This window comes from Ranitomeya variabilis, chromosome 1 (genome assembly GCF_051348905.1).
Source record: "Ranitomeya variabilis isolate aRanVar5 chromosome 1, aRanVar5.hap1, whole genome shotgun sequence".
Taxonomy (NCBI): Eukaryota; Metazoa; Chordata; class Amphibia; order Anura; family Dendrobatidae; genus Ranitomeya; species Ranitomeya variabilis.
The window spans coordinates 954965031-954982390 of NC_135232.1; the positions used below are offsets into that span (position 1 = coordinate 954965031).

General features: G+C 47.4%; 1 protein-coding gene across 1 annotated transcript in view; it reads right to left on the reverse strand.

Moving 5' to 3' along the window:
- OTUD4 (OTU deubiquitinase 4) overlaps window positions 1–17360 on the reverse strand; it is a 120387-nt gene that overhangs the window by 65331 nt on the left and 37696 nt on the right. Inside the window, exons 4-7 of the mRNA XM_077279276.1 lie at window positions 11392–11438; window positions 10824–10896; window positions 10122–10203; window positions 4253–4400 (exon numbers count right to left, since the gene is read on the reverse strand). Coding sequence (XP_077135391.1) covers window positions 4253–4400; window positions 10122–10203; window positions 10824–10896; window positions 11392–11438 — 350 coding nt within the window. The remainder of the gene's footprint in view (window positions 1–4252; window positions 4401–10121; window positions 10204–10823; window positions 10897–11391; window positions 11439–17360) is intronic.

A 17360-nucleotide genomic window follows, 5' to 3' on the forward strand; every position in this document is an offset into this window, starting at 1 on the left:
TTGTACCCGGTTAATCTGCCAAGTGGCAGAATGCGCGGCTGCATCCAACAGGTCATTGCAGAGTTAAAAATTAGGAACCCTCGATTCACCATCCTCTTAACAGGGAAGTGGAGAGGGATCATCCGCCTTCTTGCATCTTCTGTTAAATAGTGGTGATGCAGAGGGGGGTGCTGAGATGCCCGAAAAGGGTGCCTCTGTACATCCACAGAGTTCAGGTCTCCGGGTGGACAGGACAGGTTGTCTTGGCGTTAGGCTTGGATGCAGAAGAAGATACCTGGAGGCGGCACTCCGTGTGCCCGTCTGTTGATGGTGTGGGGAGACCGGTGCCCTTTAAAGGGCCCGTCGCCCTTAAAAATCAGACCAGGCATGGCATCCCACGTAGAGGCTTCTGTCCAGTGAATCACATATCCGGACTGGATGGCAAACGCTCTACGAGGGAGTTTAGTCTCTTTATGAGGGACACTGTGTAGTCTACAGCAGGACCGGAGTCCTCGTCAATGTACAGAGATTGGATGATGATATAAATAGGCGAGTCATCCTTTACTGAAGCTCTGGCAAGTCCAGGACCAAGGCAATATCCGATCCATGTTCTGTCTTGTTGTCAGCAAATCCTTGGAGAGAGATCATGAAATGAAAACTTCCGTTTTGTAGATGCCTGTACGTTTCTAGAATACTCGCGGCCCCTGCTAGCCGACGGATCCCATGTAGGAGAGGGACCATGTATATCGGTCCTGCGAGCACTCTGAGCCACGGAGGGATCACAGAGGGATTCAATTTCTTGGTCAGAAAAACCATGGATTGCGGCAGTGACGAAGTCCACTGAGTGAACTAGTTACACTGGGATAAACTGGGATCAGCGGTGGAGGGCTCCTCATTTATGACCGGCTTCGGATTGGTCATGTGCCTTTAAGACCAGGGAATACTGGTCATGTGCCTTTAAGACCAGGAATACTGGTCATGTGCCTTTAAGACCAGGGAATACTGGTCATGCGCCTTTAGATAAAAAACTCGCAGAGAGCGAGAAGCGCCAATTCGGGGGGCGGAGCCACAGGCACGACGTGGGCAGAGCCTCGAGACCTCCATGAATAGGCCCAAGCCGGGGCCTAAATTTCTGCAGCCGGCGCCAGTGTAGAAGTGAGGGGCGTTGCAGTGGACGAGAAAATTGAGCGCTTCCGTGCCAGGCGAAAAGCACCAGGAAAACGGGCAGAGCCGCCTTAGGGCACCACAGTGAGCTTCCGGGGTGCGGCCTACACATCGGCCGAAGCCGGGGGCTAAATTTTGTAGCCGGCTGGAGCGTTACCTCAGGGAGGTGGGCCACAGGGAAGCTGAGGCTGCCTGTCAGCATGTGAATATCCCGCTGCCGAAGCCCATCGCTGGCAGGATCCACTCACCATCGGTGCGCGTCCTGGCATGGAGCCGCCGCGGATGTCGGGTATTGCTGCGTGGACGGTGTAGGGATAGAGGGATAAACCTCAATCCATCATCCCTTTTGTTAGGGAGGTGGAGAGGAACCGTCTGCCTCCATGTGCCATCCGCTTTCACAGTGGTGGGACAGTGGGGACTGCTCGGACACCATAGAGAGGGGCCTCTGTACATCCACGGAGTTCAGTCCGGGTGGACAGGGACAGTTGTCCGGCATTAGGACTGGCTCCAGGAGAGGATACATGGAGGCGATACTCCATGTGGTCGCCTGCTGCTGGTGTGGGGAGATCGGGACCGTGAAGGAACCGTCGCCCCTTAAGTGAGCTGGGCGGGGCTCCGGCGGTTGGCGGGATTTCAACTGCGGCCTAGTCTGGCTGAAAACGCCGGGGACTAAATTTATGGAGCCTGCCGGTGGAGTGCGTTGGCGGGTCGCGACGAATGATTGCCGCTGGCGTACCAGCCAGCGGCACCTCTCCCCGGGGACCAGGACCGCACCTTCCACGCAGGCAGCGTGAGGAAGGAAACTACTCACCACCACCGAGCAGAGATGCAGCCTCTATTGCGAGGGAATAAGCTCAATCGATCCTCCCTTGTCCGGGGGATGGAGAGCCTCTGTCCATCTTCATATCTGCCTGCCGCAGGGGACTTATGGCTGTGCCTGCCGCAGGGGACTTACGGCTACTGTGGGAACTACATAACGCCAACAGGTAAGGGCTTAATTGCGGAGGAGCCCGGGAGATGCACATAAGAGGTATATACGGGACCATATAGCAACCGTCGCCCTAGCGTAGATTAGGCGTGCCCCAGTCGTCGCAGGAAAGGTACGAGGAGGTATGCTCGCCGTGCTTGCCTGTTGATGGTTCGGGGGAGAGCGGACCCTAGAAAGGAATCCGTTGCTCCCTTCACTCCGTTAATTAAAAAATAATTTACAGAAAATAAAAATAAAAAAAATGTTGGGGTCTGAAAACAGACCTAAGTGCCTCCTACAGACACTAAGCAAGAACTAGTTAGCTGAGAGCCAGCAGGAGGGTGTATAATGCAGGGGAGGAGCTAACTTTCTTTGTATCACTTAGTGTCCTCCTAGTGGCAAGCAGCATAACACCCACGGTCTGTGTCCCCCAATGAGGCGAAGGAGAAAATGAAATATTTCTCACAGAAAATTATTGCAGTTACATGTTTATTTCCACTGTGTATATTGGACCACAAAAAAAAAAAATAGAAAAATAGGCAAATTGGACATAATTATACCCTAAAGCCTAAACATTTTGGACCACTCTTCTGTTGCAAACAGCTCCAGGTCGCTCATATTTGAAGGGTGCCTTCTCCCAACAGCAATTTTAAGATCTTTCCACAGCTTTCCAATGAGATTTAGAGCAAGACTCATTGCTGACCACTTCAGAACTCTCCAGCGCTTTGCATCCATTTCTAGGTACTTCTTGAAGTATGTTGAGGTCACTGTCCTACTGGAAGACGCATGACCTAAGACACAAACTCCGTTTTCTGACACTGGGTACTACATTGTGACCCAAAATCCTTTAGTAATCTTCAGAGTTCATGATTCTTTACACAGTCAAGGCACCCCAGTGATGGTGGCAGCAGAACACCACCAAAACATCTTTGAACCTCCACCATATTTCACTGTAAGTACTGTGTTCCTTTCTTTGTAGGCCTCATTCTGTTTTCAGTAAACAGCGGAATTATGTGTTTTACCAAAAAACTATCTTGGTCTCATCTGTCCACAAGACGCTTTCACAGAAGGATTTTGGCTTACTCACATAAATTTTGGCAAACTGCAGTCTAGCTTTTATATGTCTCTGTGTCAGGAGTGGGGTCCTCCTGGCACTGAGTTTCATATCAATCAAATGTTGACTGATCGTTTTCGCTGACATTGATCCACCCTGAGCCTGCAGGACCACTTGAATTTCTTTGAAACTTGATTGGGGCTGCTCACCCGCCATCTGGACTATACTGCATTGCAGCCTTTCATCAATTTTTCTCTGCCATCCACATCCAGGAAGATTATGGCCAGTGCCATGAGCTGTTAACTTCTTCATTATTTTGTGCACCATGGACAAAGAAACATCAAGATCTCTGGAGAGGGGACGTGTAACCTTGAGATTGTTGATATTTTTCATGTTAGCTTAGTGTGGTACACACAGACAATGCAAAGATTGAGTCAACTTCTCCCCTTTTATCTGGCTCCAGGTATGACCTTCATATTGCCCACACTTGTTACTTGCCACAGTTGAGTTTGAACGAGAATTTTTGGAAAGGTGCCAACAATTGTGTCCAGACCATTTTTGGGGTTTAGTATTAAAGTATGTCCAATTTGCCTTTTTTTCTTCTGTTTTTTTTTTTTTTGTGTTCAAATACACACAAAGGAAGAAACATCAGTATACCAAAACATGTGTAATTTCAATAATTTTCTGGGAGAAATAATTTTCTGTTACAATTTCAAGGGTGCCACCACTTTCGGTAATGTCTAAGTCACATACTTTTATTTAATTACATTTGTAGAACTTATTTAAAGGGTTATTTCCAGTCATCAGTAAATTATCCCCTTTCCTGTAGCTATAAGGTAACCTACTGAGTGCTGGGCGTTTGACAGCTGGGACCCCCAGTGATCCTGAGAACGAGGCTCTGCAGAGCCCTGTCTTGAATGGAGTGGCAATGCTCATGATTAACTTCTACTCCTTTCACTGTTTATGGAACTGAAGTGAAATATTCGAGAGCTCAACTTTCTTAGGCATTTTCTTACTATCTTGGTAATAACTATTTAAAATATTCCCAATTCAATTTTGCAGTCAATTTACACATTGCTTATAATTACCCAGCAACTTTATTTTCCTCATCAGACCCCGAAGCTCCACTGATGAAATCCTCTTCTTCAGGCTTTGAATCAAAAGTATCCGCTTTTAACACTTCTTTTGTAACAGAAAGCCCCAATACCTTTTCATAGAGCAACTCGTAAATGATAGCTAAAAAAAAAAAAAAAAAAAGATGCAAAACAGATTAGTTGAGAAATACACCAAGGTTACTTACCGGTAGCCGGTTTTTCCGGAGCCCATGACAGCACACCTGAGAGAGGGATCCGCCCAGTCAGGACAGGAAACCTACTGAAATAAAAGGGCGGTACCTCTCCCTCGCTTCAGTTGGTTTTCCAGAGCATGAGAGGCCCTTTTGGTTAGTACATGGTAATCCATCACCACATTATAAATATAACAAAATACACCCAGCTAAAAAGTGCGCACCAAAGGGTGAAAAAGAAGGGAGGGAATATACAGGTGCTGTCATGGGCTCCGGAAAAACCGGCTACCGGTAAGTAACCTTGGTGTTTTCCCGTCTCCCATGACAGCACACCTGAGAGATTTTTGGAGAAAGAACACCTTAGGGAGGGACCACCGCTTGCAGCACCCTTCTACCAAAGGTAAGGTCAGACGAGGAGGATAGATCTAGCCGGTAGTGTCTAAAGAAGGTAGACGGAGAGGACCAGGTAGCGGCTTTACAAATTTGATCTATCGATACCTCTGCTTTTTCAGCCCAGGAAGTAGACACGGCCCTGGTGGAGTGAGCCTTGATGCCATCAGGGATCGGGGCGCCACAGGAAGCATAGGATAAGGAAATAGCCTCCCTAATCCACCTGGCAATAGTACACTTGGATACCCCATATCCTTTCCTACTACCCTGGAAGGCTATGAAAAGGGATTGATCTTTTCTCCACTGATTTGTCAAGGATATGTACTGCACAATAGCCCTCCTCACATCCAGTGTATGAAATTTTGCCTCCCCTGGGTTCCTAGGATTATTACAAAAGGAGGGCAACACAATCTCTTGACTTCTATGAAATTTAAGTACGACCTTTGGAAGGTATGCCGGATCTGGTCTGAGTACTACCCTGTCATCAAAAATTTGCGTGTAAGGAGGGGAGACGGACAGGGCCTGTAAATCACTCACCCTACGGGCTGATGTTAACGCAACCAGGAGTACCGTTTTAAGAGTGAGTATCTTTAATGATGATTCCTGCAGGGGTTCAAATGGACTATTGGTTAGAGCATTTAATACCAGATTTAAATCCCACGGGGGAAGTCTCTGAATTTTTATCGGTCTAGACCTACTACAGGATTTAATAAAGCGGGACACCCATCTATTGGAGGCAAGATTGCAATTGTATAAGGCACCTAATGCCGACACCTGGACCTTGAGTGTATTGGTTGCCAACCCCAGTTGTAAACCCGCTTGTAAAAATTCTAAGATGGTACCCACAGGAGCCTTGTCCCCCAAAGGTTGCCCCGAAAAATCCAGAAACTTTTTCCACGTTCTACCGTAAATTCTAGATGTTACTGGTTTTCTACTTTTTAATAAGGTGGAAACTAACCCTGGCGAAAACCCCCGCCTACTCAGTAATGCCCTCTCAAATTCCAGGCTGCAAGATGGAAGCCCTTCACCTGAGAGTGGCATATTGGGCCCTGGGTTAGAAGGTCCGGAATCTCTGGTAGGATCCACGGATCGGTTATAGACATTTGTCTCAGGAGGGAGAACCAAGGTCTTTTCGGCCAAAATGGAGCAATCAATATTACTCTCGCTTGCTCCATCCTGATTTTCCTCACTACTGCTGGTATCATTGCTATTGGTGGAAACACATACGCGAGACTGAAATCCCATTGAATCTGCAGGGCATCTACTGCGAAGGGATTCTCCCTCGGGTCTAGTGAACAGAACCTGTCTACCTTCCTGTTGATTAGGGTGGCAAACAAATCTATCACAGGTAAGCCCCAGGCCTGCACTATCTCTTGAAAGACCCGGGGATTTAAAGACCACTCCCCCTGCCTCAGTGTCTTGCGACTTAGGTAGTCTGCTCTCGAATTCTCGATTCCCCTTATGTGAAGAGCAGAGAGGGATAGCAGGTGGTGCTCTGCTATTTGTAGGAGGACAGACGCTGACTTCATTAGGGAAGGGGATCTCGTCCCCCCTTGGTGGTTGATATATGCCACCACTGCGCGATTGTCCGACATGACCCTGGTATGGTGGCCCTGAATGATGGGAAGGAAGTGTTTCACAGCTCTTTCTACGGCCCCTAATTCCCTTAAATTTGACGCCTGTTGAGACTCTAGATGGGACCAAGATCCCTGAACTGAAAGAGTCCCTAAATGAGCTCCCCATCCTGTACCGCTTGCGTCTGTGGTGATGACCTGTTCTATCGGAGTTACCCACTGGACCCCAGATGTTAAATGATTTCTTATGGTCCACCATTTTAGGGAATCCGTTACCCCCAATGAAAGACACAGTTTGCCCTCTAAACGCCCTTTTAACAGTTTTTGCGCCGACAGGACCTCCCACTGTAATAATCTTAGATGGAATTGAGCCCATCTTACTGCGGGTATACAGGACGTCAGAGAGCCCAGCAAGGACATTGCTTTTCTCAAAGTCATTACAGGGTGTTGAATTGCTGATTCCACCAGATTTTGGATTTTGACCAACTTGTTTTCTGGTAGAAGACAAAGCTGACGCTCGGAGTCCAGAACCAGGCCTAAAAAGGACTGAACCGGCTCCGGCGTCAACCTTGATTTGGCAAGATTTATTTTCCACCCCAGCAATTCTAGTGTCGTCGTAACCTCTTCTATTTGTGACCGGCAGTGCGCCGCTGAGTTCCCTATTATCAGGAAGTCGTCCAGATATGGAACAATTACCACGTCCCGTGAGCGGAGGAAGGACATGACCTCTGACATCAGCTTGGTAAAAATTCTTGGCGCTATTGACAGGCCGAACGGGAGGGCAGCGTACTGATAGTGCCTGAGACAACCTTGGACATAAACCGCTACCCTTAGGAATTTTTGAAAATCTTGATGAATTGGGACGTGATAATAGGCGTCTTTTAAATCGATAGCTGCCATGAAGCACTGTGGGAACAGGAGTTTTATCGCTGTATTTATAGACTCCATTTTGAAGGAACAGTTTTTTACCGATTGATTGAGGTTTTTTAGATTGACGATAGTTCTTAAAGACCCGTCTGGTTTTTTTATCAAAAAAAGAGGGGAATAAAAACCTTTTCCCTGTTCCTCCCACGGGACTTCTACCAGAACACGTTTTGAAACCAGCTCTAGTACCTCTGTTTCCAAGGCTAGCTGCTCTTCCGGGGTTTTTCTTTGGGGTGTTGAAATAAAAGTCCGTCGCGGTGGATAAACAAAATCTATTTTTAGGCCGTCTTTGACCACCATCAGAGCCCAATGAGAGGGGGAGATGTTTACCCATGCTGGGAAAAAAGATGAAAGCCTCCCCCCTACTGGCCTGGCGTCATTGGGAGGGCTTTTTAGTTGAAGTTGAGGGACCTTTAAACATATATCCAGATCCCCTTTTGTCTCTGGAGTCCCAGCCCCTTCTGTCTCCCGGGGGGCGGCCCCTACTAAATTTGCCCCTCCGAAAATAAGGCCTTCTAAAGTCCACTGGAAAGCGAGGAAAACCTTTTTTCCTGTCACCGGCTTTTTCCAGAATGTCCTCCAACTTTTTACCGAAGAGGAAATGGCCATCACATGGTATAGAACAGAGTCTATTTTTTGAGGGCAGGTCTCCCGGGCACCCCTTTAACCAGAGAGCACGCCTAGCTGCATTGGATAAACCTGCAGCTCTGGCCGCCAGCCTTACGGAATCTGCTGATGAATCTGCTATAAAGGCGGCTGCCCCTTTAGCCATAGTCACATTAGATAAAATTTCGTCTCTTGGGGCTTTAGATGTCAACTGCTCCTCTATTTGCTGTAACCAGACAATAAGGGAACGAGACACACAGGTTCCTGCAATTGCCGGTTTCAGTGCGCCTGCGGTTGCTTCCCAGGTGTGTCTTAAGAAACCGTCCGCCTTTTTATCTAAGGGGTCCCTTAATACCCCAGAGTCCTCTAAAGGAAGGGATAGTTTTTTAGAGGATTTTGCTACTGTGCCATCTATCTTAGGTACTTTATCCCAAGTCTCTGAATCTTTTTCCTCAAAGGGGTAACGTCTTTTAGAAGCCGAGGGCAGATTACCCGATTTTTCCGGCTTTTTCCATTCCTTTTCAATAAGGGCTTTTATTTTGGAGTTAACGGGAAACGTACGTTTTCTTTTTTCCTCCAACCCTCCGAACATAATGTCCTCCAGGGATTTGGTTGTTTTCTCGTCTTTTAGGCCCATAGAAGTTCTAACGGCTTTAACCAGTTTGTCCATGTTCTCGGTAAGAAAGCATGGACGCCCCCCAATATCACTGTCTGAGGAAGAGCCAGGGGACTTAGAGGCGGAGGAGCAGGGAGATAACGGATCCTCCTGATATTCCTCTTCAGAATGAGAAACCTCCGACGCGGAAACCGGTTCTGGGTCTCTACTACCCTTTTTCTTAAGGGCCGCTTTAACAGAGCCTTCTACTTCAGCTCTAATAATTGCCCTAAGACTAGAGGCAAAGTCAGGGGTTTCTTCCTGGATGGTTTTTTGAATACAATCTATGCAAAGACTTTTTTGCCACTGGACTGCCAACGGAGCTCTACAGAGGGCACATTCCTTATTCCTGGTCTTGGAGCTAGCCTTCCTCGGCGCCTGCCAAGTAAACAGAAAATGTAGCCTATTACCACCAGGGTGACATTCACGTAGATCACTCACCACCCGCTGACCACAAACGGTACCGGAATCTGAGGCGGACTAGGAGCACGTTGGACGATTCTCCTGGGGGTAGAATCCTGAGACGACCGACCAGGGCGTTTGCCACTCCTTGCACTCGAGCGGCTATCTTTTTTGGTACGCTGGTGAGCAGGCGTATCACTTGAAAGGGGCTCACGCTGCTGCTGCTGCTGCTGTAAAGGCTGCTGCTGCTGCTGGAGTTCCATACGATCCTCCATGTCTGGATAGCTGCATGGAAATGAGCGTTGTTCCAGCGTTATTTCTCCCTTAATAAAGGGTACTCGTGCTCCCACCTCTTCCGGTGACCGTTGCGCTCTTTTTCCTCCCCCTGGATACCGCCGGGTAGCCTGTGGCGTTACCGGCGTTCTTTGCATGGGCGCCGCCATCTTGGATCCGGCGCGCCGGTCTGACGTCACGCGGGCACGCCCACTCCCAGCGTACCTTGCGCGAAACGTCAGCCGCGCACCCGGAAGTGGCCCAGCTGAGGGGGAGAGAGCGGCGTGGCGGACAGAGACCGGCCCCAGGAGTCCGGACTGTGCCGGACCGACGCCCGCACGTGCGCAAGAGCCCTATGGGATCTGCGAACGGCGCTACCGCTTCCTGAAGGCCGACATACAGGCGCCCTGCCTGTGCTTCCAGTGCCGGGACAGGAGCGGGTAAGAAGATCTTCTATTAATAAAATCGAACCGCCGTTCTTCAGCACAAGGGGTTCCCATCAGGACAGGAAACCCAACTGAAGCGAGGGAGAGGTACCGCCCTTTTATTTCAGTAGGTTTCCTGTCCTGACTGGGCGGATCCCTCTCTCAGGTGTGCTGTCATGGGAGACGGGAAAAAGTAAATTAATCTGCATTCGCTGTAAAAGTATAAAGAACTGAATAAGTAATGCACACCATCCAATCATAATACAGGACTTTTATGCTTTTTCATCTCTTTAATGACGTTACAGCATAGGTGATCATAGGTTGAATCGCCGGGGCCCCACTAATCATTGGAATGGGGATCTCGAGCCACCATGGGGAAACCCCTCTAAGTCTTGCACCACTGTTTTAGATTTATCTACTTACATTGGCACAGAGCGGCACTCTCCGCAAAACGTGCAGGGTATACGATGTCGTAATGATTTCCATTAGAAAAACAAAGCAAAATCTAAAAGAAAAAAAAAACATATGCAACATCCTTTCAATGAAGAATTACAGATCGCTTTTAAAAACGTCAGGCGAAATGATCTTTTGGTTTGCCCAAAACATCTCGGCAGCACGTTGTCCTTTGTAAACGGGACCTAGAGCAATGGCAGCCTATGCACACAGAATGGTCTACTGCAGATCGCTCAGCACGCATCTTTAGGGCAATCTGCCTGTCTAAACTATTAATCGGATGGAACCAAGTAGCTGGCTGACTGTCCTGGTACCGCTACCGGTTGGCCGCTGTAAGCCGCCAGTAAGGATCATTGGCTACAGGTAAACAGGTCTTGATATTAGAATGGCAGCAATGCAAGCTACTAGAATTAGGACTGAGGCCTAACGCTGCATTATGAGTCAGACGCACATTATACTCATCTGATTGCCGCTGTATAACCTGGAGATATAAATATTTGGTAATTATTGTAATATTTCATCTAGGATTATTTTTATATTCGCTCTTTTTTCTTCTTCTGTATAATCATAAAAGAATGGAAATGTGGGTTTGCCCAACAAATATCAATCATTAGCTAATAAATCAATTGCATAATGAACCGTGTATTATAATTGTTTAAAAATTCAACCAACCTTATCAGAAAAGCCATTATCAGTGACACGAGCAGGAGGGGCATTAGGTTCTTGATAAATGATAAAATCTTTGCTAAAGAATAAAAAGCAGAAAAGCTATAAGGTTTAACAGCTAACACAAGATATTTTACCCATTACTGAAACAAAATGCGTGTGGTAAGACAAGATGTCCAGTATATGACATTTCTAAGAAAATGGAACACCATTGTAAAAACACATTTAACTTCAAAGGAAATGTGGAATTTTTCCATAGACCTCAAAACCATTATGCTTACAGGATCCTCTGGGGCTCCAAATAAGTAGTAATTGTGCGTAAAGCGAACCTGCCATTAGATGCTAGTTGATCAAACCGAATGCAGCAATGGATGTTTTACGCTAAAACGCCCGTCCCGGAGCATGGGCATCTCATTAACTGAAAACTTATAACACTAATAACACAAGAACCACAAGATGGATTTCTTCACACTGCCAACCTGACAATACCTGTAGTTTACTTAGCGACATCCTGCTGACAGGTTGGCTCTAAATCTTTACTGCACATATAAGAAGAGGAAATGACATCACCTACCTGAACATTAAAGAAAGGGCACTTATTTCAACTTGACCAACCCACTCCTACAGGAAATAACAGAAATTACAATAAAAAAAAAAAGTACCCGACATAAATCAGAAAAATAATAAAAGATATGCAAACAGTATACTGTCACAGGAAAAACAAGAACAAAACCCAAACCAGCTTTTAAAGTGACTCTGTCACTAGAATCATCCCTCCTAAGCTGTCTATATGGACATGTAGGTCATAGGAAGCTGAATACAATTATACTTTGATATCTGCAATATGATGATGTCTTATTCCAGAGAAAAACTCATGCTTTTCTTATATGTAAATGAGCTGTTCCAGTCTAGGGGGGGGCGTTGCATGGATGATAACTCTGCTTCTAGAGCTTATTATACATGAGGGGGAAGTTACCAGTGTAAGGCTGGTTTCACATTTGCGTTTGTTGCCGCAGCGTTTCTACCGCATGTAAACGCATGCGTCGTGTTTTCCTATATTTAACATTAAAAACGCATGCGTTTTTTGTTAGCGTTTGACGACGCATGCGTCGTCTCGTTTGCGGCTTGGCGCGGAAATGCAACATGTAGTAATTTCTGGTGGCGTCTATTTGCCGCCAGGAAACACATGTGGTCGATTGCGCAAGGATTGCGACCAAAAAACGCATTGCTGTCTACGTAAACGCATGCGTTTTTTAGCACATGCGTTTGGTTGCGTTTTTGAACGCATGCGTTTCAATTGAGAAAAACATGTCTAGACACTGATAAGCCACCCCCCACCATCAAGGTGATAAAAGGGAGGGTGTGGACAGTTGCAGGTCACTTCTCACCAGACTGAAGCAGACGAGACACAGACAGGCTACATCTTGGAGGAAAACAAGACCCTGAACAATGTGAGTATATCCTAGCCAATGCCTTTATTTTCTATTTTCTGTCTCTACATGTCCTAATTTCTGCCATTTCTTTCTTTCTACATGCATCAGAATGTCTTCTTCAGATTCTTCATCTGGTGAGGAGTTTCGACCAGGACAGTCGGAAGTGGAGCATGTCCTCAGTGAGGTGAGTACTTGCCTCGTCAGATTGGCAAGTATTCACTGTCACATCGACACATGTGACAATTTGATTTTTTCTGTTTTTTAGAGCTCTTCTACTGCAGCTGAGACAGGGCAGGAGCAGCGGCGTCAAGGTCCGGTGGAAAGGCGGCAGCGGGTACGTATACAAGGCTGACTGTCCTCAGTGTATTATCCTTGAATCTTCCTTTCTTTCCACTCTTATTTCTTTACTTTTTTCTACTGGAATCCTTTTGCATGTTGACTTTCCTATTCATGCCATTTCTCAGCATCTTTTTTCTTTCTTATCCTTATGTAAATTGAGCAAACTTTAATGACTTTCTTTAATTTTTAGGTTTCACAACGGGAGGATGACTTAATAGAAAATGACCTCCTTATCACCCTGGTCCAGGAGCAAGTCCCGTTGTGGGACACCCGGGATCCACTGCACTCGAACAACATCACGATCCGGCGGTTATGGAATGAGGTGGCCCAAGCGATGTGGGATGGCTGGGACAGCGCCCCGACATGGGTCCGAGCTGCATTTGGTAAGTATTGCACTGCAGTGTGAAGCCGCAGAGACCTTGGTCGTGCTCACTCGACTGTGTGTGATGAAAGAAACTCTCACAAGTTTCTCTCATCACACACAGTTGTGTGAGCACGGCCAAAAGTCCATTTTCTGACCATTTTTTTTTTCTTTTAACAGTGGCCAAAGTCAAAACAAGTTGGCGTTCGATGAAGGACCGCTTCAACAAGGACCTGCGTCAAGAGAGCCGTGTTCCCAGTGATTCAGGAGCAAGGATCAGACGCTACAAATACCATTGAGTACTGTCATTCTTAAGACCGGTCCTTGCCCAGAGAACGTAAGTATTTATCACGTGCATTAGGTTGTATTGTATTGCCATAATCTGTCATTTTAAATTCCACAGGATTTTGCGTCTGGTAAGTTTTTGATATTAATTTTCTTTTTCCTTTTTTCACAGCACATACAGCACGACTGTCGGCCCAGGTTCTGGAGCGGTCCTTAATCAGACAGCCACGGACCCGTCCCAGCCATCCAGCAGCGCAGCAGCAAGTGGGCCTTCCACACTAACTGGAGACCAGGGAGCTGGTCCATCAGGTCTTCCCCTTTCGCAGTCCTCTTCCACTGCCCCCTTTTTTTTGGGCTCATCCCGGCAGCGGCAGAGGGCTTCGGACAGGTCACTCATGCCCGAGTTTTTGCACTTGAGCTCCGTTTTACACGATGCGATCAAGGCTTTGGGTGACCGAATGGATGCTTCGCATAACCTCTTAAATGCACGTATCCAGGAGGTCAGCAAAAGCCTTGATCAAGTGAAAGCTGATCTCGAGGCCAGCACATCATTTTTTTAATCAAATTGAGCAGGGCATGTCGGAACACCTTACTCCTGATCTCCAGCTGAGTGTCATGCAGGCCTGCAATGCTGCTTACGTGCAGGCTATGCAGCAGAGTCGGTATTTTCAGCAGACAGTGGCAGCATATCCACCTGTGCCTTCACTGTCACGGTTGATGTCGACCTCTGCTGCATCCCACTGCACGGCCACCTCAATTCCTTCCACAGCCGGACACCACTACAGTACCACCACCATGCCGAGTGCAGATGGACATCCCACCGCCACCACCATGACATCCGCTGCTCCTGCTTGGACCTCCTCCACTGACACCACGATGCAGGACCCTGGCATGGCCTTCCGTACCGCCTCCTCCACGATGCAGCAGGACCCCGGCATGGCATTCCGTACCGCCTCCTCCACGATGCAGCAGGACCCCGGCATGGCCTTCCGTACAGCCTCCTCCACGTTGCAGCAGGACCCTAGCATGGCCTTCCGCACCGCCACCTCCACGATGCAGCAGGACCCTGGCATGGCCTTCCGTACCGCCTCCTCCACGATGCAGCAGGACCCTGGCATGGCCTTCCGTACCGCCTCCTCCACGATGCAGCAGGACCCTGGCATGGCCTTCCGTACCGCCTCCTCCACGATGCAGCAGGACCCTGGCATGGCCTTCCGTACCGCCTCCTCCACGATGCAGCAGGACCCTGGCATGGCCTTCCGTACCGCCTCCTCCACGATGCAGCAGGACCCTGGCATGGCCTTCCGTACCGCCTCCTCCACGATGCAGCAGGACCCTGGCATGGCCTTCCGTACCGCCTCCTCCACGATGCAGCAGGACTCTGGCATGGCTGCACGCTCTACGAGCACTATGGACTCTGGCATGGCTGCACGCTCTACGAGCACTATGGACTCTGGCATGGCTGCACGCTCTACGAGCACTATGGACTCTGGCATGGCTGCACGCTCTACGAGCACTATGGACTCTGGCATGGCTGCACGCTCTACGAGCACTATGGACTCTGGCATGGCTGCACGCTCTACGAGCACTATGGACTCTGACACAGTGCAGCCGGACCCTGACAGGTCACCCACCACCACGCCACGCCATATGAGCCCACCAAGACCTCCCACAACCAGGCAAACAAAAAAGAAAACACAACAAAAACAAAAACCGAGGACTCTTAGCATTCCTCCCCCTTCACCTCCCAATGTGTCTAATGTCAGCTTTGTCTCACCCTTCCAGTGCGTCTGAAGCCTCTCATGTGTCAAGCCCCATCCCCGAACTTCCAGACCCTTCTAGTTTCATTGCCCCTTCTCCTGCCACCTCTGCATCGTCCATGGTTAGCCAGGCCTCAGTACTTCACACCCCCCGTTTACATCACTCTACCACAAGCGCAGTAAAAAATAATTTCTTTCCAGTTGTTAACAAAATTAAAAAAGTTTGGTTTGCCACAATTATGTTTGGTTTATTGTGTCTTCTGCCGCCGGCAACACACACCGTGCGCCATGAAACTTCGCCACACACTAATTTTTTGGGCCGCATCATATCTCCTATAGTTAAAAATAAAAAGACTGCAGCTTTATGTGTCTTTAGTATACAGATATGAGGTGGCCCAAAAAATATTACATGTATCTCCATAATCTCTTTTGGTCTGTGCTTAGTGTGCCAGTCTGAAGAGAAAATGGTGGAAACACAGTGCAGACTTCTACTGAATAGGTCAGGTGTCAAAAAACTCATTAGTTATGACACCTGACCTGTTGAGTAGAGAACTGCCTTGTATAACCACCATTTTCTCTTCTTATATTACACACAACTTGAGTTACAATGGTGGTCACACACTACATATCTATGCTCACATGCACAGGTGTCAGAAATAGTGAATTCATGAGCCTGTATATGTTTATCATGATTTCATTATTTCTGACACCTGACTTGATGACTATAGATAGTGTGACAGTGATTGTCTCTTCAGCTTGTGTCCAATGGATACAGGAGAAGAGAATCATGACGCAATGACGTCAAAAAGCTTACCAATAAAGCAACATGGCTGCCATTACTAGTAGTATGTGGCCAGTGTTTTATATCAGTATTTGTAAGCCAAAACAAGGAGTGGAACAATTAGAGGTAAATTATGATATTAACATAATAACTTGCACCTCTGTCTTTATCACCCACTCCTGGTTTTGGATCACAAAAACTGATATTAAATACAGACCAAATACTGCCAGTTTTAGGACAGCCTTGGTTTGTAGAGGAAAAACATGGGAGACACGGTCAACACAACCAAAACTAAAGTTTATTAATGAGAAATATTGTAAAGTTTATTAATGAGAAATATTATCATTGTAGAAAATAACTGGTATATATCGAATTTACAACTGGACTTTTACACTACATTGTCCTCCCATGAGACACGTCCAATATCTGAATCAAAAAAGGCCGCAAATTGGTCCCGCGTGTGGCCAACTGCTGCAGTTGACCGCAGCGAGTGATGCTGGAAATCGGGCAGTGGGTGTGCAACTGGTTCATCCAGTTCAATGTTGGGTTGCTCCTTAACCATTATATAATTATGCAGCACCACACAGGCTTTGACCACCTCGTCGACTGTTTCCACTTTTAGATTTATGGCTGATGCAAGAATGCGCCATTTAGCGACAAGAATGCCAAAGGTACACTCTACAGTTCTTCGGGCCCTGGTCAGTCTGTAGTTAAAGATCCTTCTAGTGTGGTTCAAGTCCCGACTGGAATAGGGCTTCAGTAGGTTTTCACACATCTGAAAGGCCTCATCCCGAACCATAACAAATGGCATCGGTGGTCCTTGAGTGTTGGGAAGAGGTTGTGGCGGGGGAAAATTGAAATTTTTTCCATACACACGGCGGCCCATATCCGAGTTCTTGAAAGTCTGCGAATCGTTGCCACGGCCAAAAGCTCCAATGTCCACGGCGATGAAGCGACAGTTCGCATCGGCTATTGCCATGAGCACAACAGAAAAATATTTCTTGTAATTGAAGTACTCCGATCCTGTTCTGGCTGGTTTGATAATGTGAATGTGCTTTCCATCCACCGCTCCTAAACAGTTGGGGAAATCACACACACTCCAGAATTTCTCCGCAATTTCTAGCCACATGTCCAAGGTGGGTAGGGGTATAAACTCATCCCGGAGTACATTCCACAAAGCCCGGCAGGTGTCCGCAACTATTCCGGACAGGGTGGATATTCCAAGCCGGTATTGGAAGTGGAGGGATGATAAACTCTCTCCGGTGGCCAGAAATCTGTAAGAAAAACAAACACAAAAACCATTACAATCTATTCTTTTTATGGTGTGGTTACGCTAAAGAAAGAAAGGAAAATACCCAAAAATACATGTCAGAAAACAGTAAATTTGGACTATCATTGGTTTAGATTTGGAACGTACCTTAATGTAACCAGCAGACGTTCCGCGGGTGGAATCGCTTTAAGGAGCTGGGTGTCCTGTCGCCGTATGGCTCCTTGGACACGAGACAGCAAATCCAGGAATGAGTCTTGCGACATTCGTGTGTATTCTTGGAATTTCTCCGGGTTGACATTAAGCTCGGCATACAG